Here is an 8,664-nt window from a genome sequence, read left to right as displayed (position 1 = left end):
TTTGTCTCTGTCCTATCTATTGGTGTGTGGTCCTTGATTTCCTTTGTAAAGAAGCACTTTATGTGCCACCCTACAGGCCCTTCATGCTGAGGTCCGGGGGAGGTTGGGTGGTCTGAGACCGCAAAAGAGGTGCCTGAGCCCTGCCGCCATGTCCCTTCCAGGGCTTGTCTATGAACTGAAACTTGTTCACTCCCTTCGGCCTCCGCACCTCTCCCTCCCTCCCTCCCACCGCCCCCCTACAACCCACGGGCGCGGGCTCTTCATGGAGCTCCCCCAACTAATAGCAATAGGCCCCTGGGTCAGCCAGCTCCGGCCCACCCATTTCCTGTGCCACGAGAACTCCGCCCAGCACTGGAGGTGGAAAGTTTCTCTCCTCAAGATGGGCGGTTCCTTCCTTCCGGGAAGGCTCAAAGCAAGGAGGAAGGGCAAGCTGGGCTCCAAAGCTTAGATCCCAAAGAGAAGAGACTTGCCCGGCGTCATACAGCTACGGGGCCGGGCTCTGGCGGCCTGGAATACTTCCAGCCTTGTTCCCCTTCCACACGCCCCCCGCCCCCCCCACGCGCAGGGAAGATTCGCATCCCGTGCCCCCTAAGCCTTTCACTAGGCGGGATCTTGGGCGCCACCTGCCGGCAGAACGCGGACCACACGTGCCAGAAAACACTATTCCCAACCCAGTACCAATTAACCAGGCATTCGGAATACAATGTTGAAAGTATTTATTTATTTTCCCATCCGGGAAATGGCCTCTAAACTTAAATATCCAGCATAGAGACCTTGGCCTTTCTGGCCATGAGTGGCTGCAGAGATGGGTCCTGGAGCCCTTGTCCCAGGTAGTGAAACCCTGGGGCCACAGGTAGGGATGCCCCTGAGCCAGCAGCTGCAAGTAGCCGCAAAAGACGAAAAGGAGATGGAAGCTAGGCACTCATCCCAGTCCCAGAGACGCCGACGGAAGTGCAAGATACTTTGTGAGCTCCATGGTCAGACTAAGGGCTGGCCAAAGCTAGGGTGCACACACGTGGGAGAAGTGGGTGCCCAGCGCACTGGGCAGAGGCTGCAATCTTGATCGCTTTGCCAGATGGGTAGGTGCCTTGCCCTCCTCAAGTGAGGTGAGGTGGTACCGGTAAAGGAGCAGGCACTGTCGACTAAGGACTTGCTGAAGGGCAAGTTTTGAGCCTTTTGTATGGGTGCATTCCTATCCACCTTAGCTTTTCAGAGACTGATTTGGAAGGCGTCCTGCAACCACTGGTCACGGGCATTGTGAGTCTGGGGCACGGTGAGGGGTGGAGGGTCTGGGGGCAGGCTGGCATCGGGAGGCTCATCGTCATCAGACAGGCCGGCATCAGGTGGGTAGGAGCTGTCCGAGTGCAGGGAGGACGACAGGTCCTGGCACAAGCTCAGGTCTTGACACAGATGCTTGTAGTCCTGGATCGACTCATACAGGCCCCACAGCTGGCAGAGCAGGGACATATCCAGCTGCCGCAGCCCCACCTGCAGACAACTGACAGTGGGCTGGAGTTGGGGTCCAGGCCACCCCCCAACCCCAAAACCCCCACCCTGGGTGACAATCCTGTCCAATCTTCCTGCGCCTTACGTGAAAGTTCTGAGAACAGATGACACTTGTCAACTGTGAAACCTTTAAGCCAGTCCTTGGTCCTCGTTTATACAATAGTATAACATTCTCCAGCAAGACTAAATCTTTTTTAAATGCAAGGTTTTAAAAAAAAATGCAACAATTGCTACACATTGTTACTCTCTTAGCTGTTCTAAGCCCTGCGACCAGATGTTGCCCGCTGGACCTGAGATGAGGACACCGATCCCAGACTTATCTCTGCCCTCCCCGCAGAGCAACACTACCATGGCGGGGCGCCCACCTACTCACCATCTCTTTGCGCAGCGCGGCTAGTGCCGAGTCGAGGTTAACCGGGCGGCGCGGGCCGGCTGCAGAGCCTGAGTTGGTGGCGCCCGCGGCGTGGCGGGGACCATCCGGGACGCGGGCGGCACGGCTCAGCTCGTCGTGGATGCGGCTCCGTTGACTATAGACGCGCTCCAGCTCCCTCCACGAACCCCCACTAGCGTTAAGGAGGCCGCTGAGGCCGCGCGGTAGCGGCGGGAGCCCGGCCAGAGCGCAGCCCGCGCCGCCCGGCGCCTCAGCTGAGGGCAGCCCGTTCATAGCCGGGTCGGCGCGGGCCGCGATGCCGCCGGGACCCCCTCCAACGTCCTACTCGGGCTGTGGACCACCGGCCCCGTTCCCCGTGGTCCAGCCGCTGCCGCCCGCAGGCCGCGCTTTGTTCCTTCCCAGACTCCTCGGACTCCGCCTGTGCTCCACCCCCTCTGCATAGGCGGGGCTTCCCTTAAGGCGGCGACGACTGTGGGGGCCCGGCAACCCACCAAAGGAGAACTGGAAGGGAGGGGTGAGGCCGAAAGGGTCAAGGATTCTTTGGCCGCTCTTTTTGCTGCCTCATTCCTATGGGATTCCTCTTCTAAGGGAAAGATTCTAAAAATGTGGGGGTGCGGGGGCCGGAGTATGGAGTAACACTGTGCCTGCCTCTTGAAGTGCACTGATGGGTGGACCCCACAACTTGTCAACATCCCAAGGGGTATAGGATGGACTAAGATGATAAAGCCAGGATGCTCAAAGGAGGAAAAGGAAGCCACCAAGGAGACCGAGACCTCAGGTAGCACTCAAGTCCAGAAAGTGGAGGAAGGGGGTACTAGGTCAGACAATGCTAGTGGCCCACTCTTTGAGGAGGGTGAGGTCACTCCTTGTAATAAGGTGTCACTGGTCCCTCTCTACGGTTTATCTCTTGTCCTGAATGCAAAAACTCATCTCTCCGATAGAGAAGACCATGGAAAGGTGAGATGCCAAAAGAAAAGAACAAGCATGGTTAGAGCTGGGGCTTGCATGACCGCTCAGAACTAAGGAACAAAGCACACAGAGAACAGCTGTTTTTCTAAAGGGTTTTTCTCAGGGGAACATGGGTCAGGGTGGGAGCTCTCACTGCTGCAGCTGCTTCAGGCTAGACAGGGCCTCAGCACAAGCCCTGATAAGCCCACACAGCTGGATGCTAGTCTCCAAGGAAGCGCTAGAGGCCAGCTCAACGGAAGCCCAGGTTAGCTTCTGCAGGAGGGCGGTCTGGGTGGAAGCCACCACATCTGCCTTTGGAGGTGCGGCAGGAGGCGGGAGGCCCTGGGCTGCCTTAAGGCCTGCTGCAGCTCCCTCACAGTGCTCTGGGCGAGGTACTGGGGGCTGGGGTGTGGGCCGAGAGCCCGTGGCAGGCTCTGTACCAGAGGCGAGCTGGTGTTCCCGAGCTTGAGAGAGGGCCGCCTGTGCGTTCAGAGCTAAAACAAGAAAACAGGTAGGAGAGTCAGGACGCCAGGTCCACCTCTGGCCTGAGCCATTTGCTCTTTACTGGCCCCTCCTGAGCTTCTGGTGTCTTTGTCCTCACACATCCTAGGCAAGCACTGTACCGCTGAGTTCACACTTGTGTACCAAGTCGCCCGGCAGTTTACCCAGTCTGTGTACCTCAGTGGTAATGCGATTGCCTGGCACGCGCAACGCCCAGGGTTGCACACCCACTCTACATGTGGGGGACGGCTTCCCACAGCGTCGGAGACAAAGGCTTAGTGTTTTTCCTAAATGACCCTCCTCTCTGGGACTGATACGAGAAGGTACCCTAATCCCTCCGCACGCAGACACTTCGTCTGTCAGCTCCCAGGCTTCCTGCCCCCGGGTAACCGTCACTGCGTTCCTTCCCCCATCCGTGCCCACTCTCGCCCTCACCCGGGTTGTCTTTATCCACGTCCGAGTCGAGCTCCTGACAAGCCACGCAATAGACTTTCCGCTGCTTATCTTGGAGGAGGATCGTCTGGGAACCAGAAAGTATACGGACACGGGTGAGCCTGGGCGGCAGGATCCACAGGAGAGAGAGCAGAGGAAAGGACGTGCGGCCCAGTCCGAGGCCTCCTCATCATCATCACTGGCCTCACCCCGCAGTCCGTGCACGTGTCGCCCAGCATGCGGTAACCACGGAGCAGGTAGTCGCCCATGAGACGAGAGATGCGGTCCTGCCGCTCCCGTCGCGCCTGCAGCACCTTCGTCTCAGCCTCAGTCGGAGGCTCCCAGGTGAAATCGTCGACCTCTAGAGGAAAGAGGCACCGGGAGGAGAGAGAGTCAGGGCGGAGAGACCTGCCTCCCTCACCCCACGGCCACAGCCCAAGCAAGCCAAGACCTCACCAGCACCGTTCAAGGCCATGTTGCTGGGGTCGCTGCTGGACACATAGGAAGTGACGCAAATAAAACGCGTCCCCACTACAGTTCCACCACTCTCATGTGGGCTGCAGAGGGAGGAAGTGACGCTTACCTAGAGCTCCTGGCGCGTCTCTACTCAAAGAGGGGCGTGGTGGCTGCGTCTTTGCCCCTGGCTTGGAGGCTCTGCAACCTACCGATAGGTACTGCAGTCTCCCTGTATCCGGAGATGTATCCGGAGGTGGCATTTCAGAGTTTCCTTTTCTACTTTCCTCGGATACAGTGACCCTTTGGTCTGAGAAGTACCCGGTGGAGCAGAGGGCAGGCGGGACCGTGGCGTCTGCCCAGCAAATCGCAGCAATAAAAGGCACTCTGCGAGTGCGTAGAGCCTCTTTAGGCCTCTTGCATTAGGCTGGGACTGTGGTCATTTTCTATCTGTTTCAACATCCCTACCTGTTGGGTGTCCAGTTTGTCCACCTACCAATGCCTAGACCTGCTTGCCGTCTTAGGCTACTGTTGCTGGGATTAAATAAACATCATGATCAAAAGCAACTTGGAGAGGAAAGGGTTTATTTCACTCACAGTTCCAATCCCAGCACTTGGGAGGCAGAGGCTGATGGATCGCTGTGAGTTCGAGGCCAGCCTGGTCTACAAAGTGAGTCCAGGACAGCCAAGGCTACACAGAGAAACCCTGTCTCGAAAAACAAAACAAAACAAAAAAACCAGTTCATCATTAAAAACAGTGAGTGCACGCCTTTAATTCCAGCGCTTGGAAAGCAAAGGCAGGCGGGACTGTGAGTTTGAAGCCAGCCTGGTCTACAGAGCGAGTTCCAGGACAGCCAAGGGTACACAGAAGAACTCTGACTCGAAAAAACGAAACGAAACAAAAACAAACAAACAAAAACAGAGCAGGAACTCAAAGCAGGCCAGGAACCTGGAGGCAGGAGTTGATGCAGAGGCCATGGAGGGTGCTGCTTACTAGCTTGCTCATGGCTTGCTCAGTCTGCTTTCTTATAGAACCCAGGATCATGAGGCAAAGGATTACCCCCCAAAAATGGGCTGAGCATTCATTCCCCCACCAATCACTGCAGGTGTATATGTGGCAGAGCAATGTATACATAATAATAAATCTTTTTTTTTAATTTATAAAAAAAGAAAATGTTCTACAGGCTGGCCCACTGAATCTTTTAATTTTTAATATATTTTATTTAATTTAAATTTATGTGTGTTGGTGTGAAGGTGTCAGATTTTGGAGTTACAGACAGTTGTGAGCTGCCATGTGGGTGCTGGGAATTGAGCCTGGGTCCTTTGGAAGAGCAATTAGTGCACTTAACCTAGCCATCTCTCCAGCCCAGGCCCACTGATTCTTTTTTTCCCCCACTGAATCTTATGGAGGCATGTTTCTCAAAGTTTTCCCACCTCAAATGACTATAGTTTGTGTCGAGCTGTTGCAAATCTAGCCAGTGCGTCTGCCTCTGAGCAGGAGTATTTTGTTTTAATGAAAAGTGTCCCATTCTTTGTAATGATCATAATGAGAAGCCTGTAGATTTTTCCAGGGCAATTTAGAAAGTCCCGGGCTTCACATTCACATTCCAGGACATGATGCTTCTTTCATTTCACCTGGTCCTGGGCCAATCCTGTTTTTGCATGTATGCGTGTCTGTACACTACATGGGTGCTTAGTGCCCGTGGACACCACATGAGTGCTTAGTGCCCGTGGACACTACATGAGTGTTTAGTGCCCGTGGACACTACATGGGTGCTTAGTGCCCGTGGACACTACATGGGTGCTTAGTGCCCGTGGACACTACATGGGTGCTTAGTGCCCGTGGACACTACATGGGTGCTTAGTGTCCGTGGACACTACATGGGTGCTTAGTGCCCGTGGACACTACATGAGTGCTTAGTGCCCGTGGACACTACATGAGTGCTTAGTGCCCATGCCCGTGGACACCACGTGGGTGCTTAGTGCCCATGGACACCACGTGGGTGCTTAGTGTCCGTGGACACTACATGAGTGCTTAGTGCCCATGCCCGTGGACACCACATGGGTGCTTAGTGCCCGTGGACATCACGTGGGTGCTTAGTGTCCGTGGAGGCCAGAAGAGGACATCAGATCCCCTTGCACTGGAGTTACAGATGTTTGAGTCACCATGTGGGTGCTGGAAATAGAACAAAACAGTGAGCACTTTTAACTGATGAGCCATCTCTTCAGCTATTGCTTGACTGACTGATTGATTGTTTGATTGATTGCTTGACAGGGCTTTACTAAATAACCCTGGCTGGTCTAGAATTTGATATGTAGACCAGGCTGGCCTCAATCTCAGAGATCCTCTGCCTCGACCTCTTGAGTGCTGGGATTAAAGATTGCCCTCTCTACTTTTTTCTTGTTCCCCACAACATGAATTCTCCTGATGTTTATGCTAAACAGGACAGGACTGGATGGACTGAAATAAAAAGAATCCTCAGATTTTGGAGTATGTGTGTGAGGTGCCGTATTTGAGCTAGAACCAAAACCTTAATGTGCTAAGTAAGAACTCTACCACTGAGCTGAATCACAGCCAGTTCTCTCCAGAGCAGGCATTGAGCTCGGAGCGTCTCAGGAAAGTAGCTCAGTTAAAAAAACATTTAAAAATATTAATTAATATATTTATTTATTATGTATACAATATTTTGCCTGCATGTATGCCTGCCCACCAGAAGAGAGCAGTAGGTCTCATTATAGATGGTTGTGAGCCACCATGTGGTTGCTGGGAATTGAACTCAGGACCTTTGGAAGAGCAGCCAGTGCTCTTAAACTCTAAGCCATCGCTCCAGCCCTAAAATATATATATATATAGATAGATAGATAGATAGATAGATATAGATATAGATATAGATATAGATATAGATATAGATTTGGTTTTTCAAGACAGGGTCTTTCTGTGTAGCCTTGACTGTCCTGGACTCACTTTGTAGACCAGGCTGACCTCGAACTCAAGTGATCCACCTGCCTCTGCTTCCCAAGTGCTAGGATTAAAGGCATGTGCCACCACCACCCGGCTTAAAAAAATTTTTTTTAAAGATTTATTTATTTATTTAATGTCTATGAGTGCTCTATCTGTATGTGTGTCTGCAGGCCAGAAGAGGGCATCAGATCACATTACAGATAATTGTGAGGCACCATAGGGTTGCTGGGCATTGAACTCAGTACCTCTGGAAGAGCAGGTGGCACTCTTAATCACTGAGCCATCTCTCTAGCTGGTGCACGCCTTTAATCCCAGCACTTGGGAGGCAGAGGCAGGTGTATCTCTGTGAGTTTGAGGCCACCCTGGTCTACAAAGCAAGGTCCAGGACAGGCAAGGCTACACAGAGAAGCCCTGTCTCAAAAACAAACAAACAAACAAACAAACAAAAGCAACAATGGGGGCGGAGACTGAGAAGGCAGAGACATACGGAAACTGAAGGGCTTTTCTAATTTACATATCTGGCTTACGATGCAGCCAGGATGATCAATGCTGCAACCTCCGTCCTTTGCTTTCTCCTTTGACTCACCTGCCATCACACTCTTCAGCCTGTTCCTTATCCTACACACTGAGGGCTCCAGTCATGTCTCCTGCATTGGAGTGCTGTCCAACCTTGGTCCAGAGCCTTGCTGTCTCTGAGCCTCAAGAAATTGAGTGATCCACACATTCTCTGAACCCAGATCCTGTTCTTTGCTGTCTTGTTGACCTGTCTACCTACCTTCAGGACATTTGTGGGGTTTCCAGCCCCATCCCTCCTTCTTGGAGCATGTGTAGCCTTAAAATCAGGCCAGCTCGGGGCTGGAGAGATGACTCAGAGGTAAAGAGCACGGGCTGTTCTTTCAAAGGTCCTGAGTTCAATTCCCAGCAACTACATGGTAGCTCACAACCATCTGTGATGTGATCTGATGCCCTCCTCTGGTACTCAGGCACACACACATGCAGGTGTAATATTGTATAAATAATAAATAAATCTTAAAAAACAAAACAAAAAAAATCAGGCCAGCTTTAGTTTGGTCCCTGCACTAACTAACCCGGTAACCTGAGTTAAGGTTCCTCACCTGTCGGATCTTTGAATTCCCCAGTGCAATGTCACTGAATGGGTGAAAGGACGTAACTGGGTAAAGTCAATATTGTAAGTGACAGAAATCCTTGCCACCCTTCATGTGGTCAGGCAACAAACTGCAGCAGCCCCAGTGCCTGCTATTGCGCTGGGATCTGGAGAGAGAACTGAGCCTTCTTTAGAGGGCAGAGAGGTGAACAACCAACAAGAGAACAGACCTGAAGACGCTCTCAGGGCTGGGGGCGCTATGTTCATCCCAGTGTTGCTCAGACATGGCGTGGTGTGGCATCCGTGCAAGGCCAACGCTGTGGAGGTAGAGGTGGGACAGAGGGCATCCTAGCCAACATCTGGAGT

The 8,664-nt window shown here is 52.8% G+C and overlaps 2 protein-coding genes across 2 annotated transcripts; both read right to left on the bottom strand.

Annotated features, from left to right (window-relative positions):
• Positions 1–699: 699 nt before the first annotated feature.
• FAM89B (family with sequence similarity 89 member B) lies at positions 700–2,899 on the bottom strand. The gene is made up of 2 exons (XM_084758314.1): positions 1,880–2,899; positions 700–1,488 (listed from the first exon to the last, which is right to left on the bottom strand). Exons 1-2 carry the CDS (start codon positions 2,168–2,170, stop codon positions 1,210–1,212), a joined length of 570 nt encoding a protein of 189 aa, XP_084614440.1. The 5' UTR covers positions 2,171–2,899; the 3' UTR covers positions 700–1,209.
• Positions 2,900–2,928: 29 nt separating this feature from the next.
• Positions 2,929–4,340, bottom strand: ZNRD2 (zinc ribbon domain containing 2). Its single transcript, XM_084758304.1, has 4 exons — positions 4,235–4,340; positions 3,988–4,139; positions 3,782–3,866; positions 2,929–3,339 (listed from the first exon to the last, which is right to left on the bottom strand). The coding sequence occupies exons 1-4, from the start codon at positions 4,251–4,253 to the stop codon at positions 2,996–2,998; spliced, it is 600 nt and encodes a 199-aa protein (XP_084614430.1). The 5' UTR covers positions 4,254–4,340; the 3' UTR covers positions 2,929–2,995.
• Between the last annotated feature and the right edge of the window lie 4,324 nt (positions 4,341–8,664).

Source organism: Acomys minous, assembly GCF_964271855.1.
Source record: "Acomys minous genome assembly, chromosome: 2".
NCBI classification, from domain to species: domain Eukaryota; kingdom Metazoa; phylum Chordata; class Mammalia; order Rodentia; family Muridae; genus Acomys; species Acomys minous.
Note: the sequence above shows the minus strand (reverse complement) of the source record. Positions and strands in the feature narration are given on the sequence as shown.

Excerpts from the sequence above, each read along its gene's own strand:
- FAM89B (XM_084758314.1), bottom strand. The coding sequence starts at position 2,170 with ATGAACGGGCTGCCCTCAGCTGAGGCGCCGGGCGGCGCGGGCTGCGCT. Across the intron at positions 1,489-1,879 it reads CCGCGCTGCGCAAAGAGATG|GTGGGGCTGCGGCAGCTGGA; the intron begins GTGAGTAGGTGG and ends AGTTGTCTGCAG.
- ZNRD2 (XM_084758304.1), bottom strand. Across the intron at positions 3,867-3,987 it reads ACACGTGCACGGACTGCGGG|ACGATCCTCCTCCAAGATAA; the intron begins GTGAGGCCAGTG and ends TCTGGTTCCCAG. Across the intron at positions 3,340-3,781 it reads CGTGGATAAAGACAACCCGG|CTCTGAACGCACAGGCGGCC; the intron begins GTGAGGGCGAGA and ends TTCTTGTTTTAG.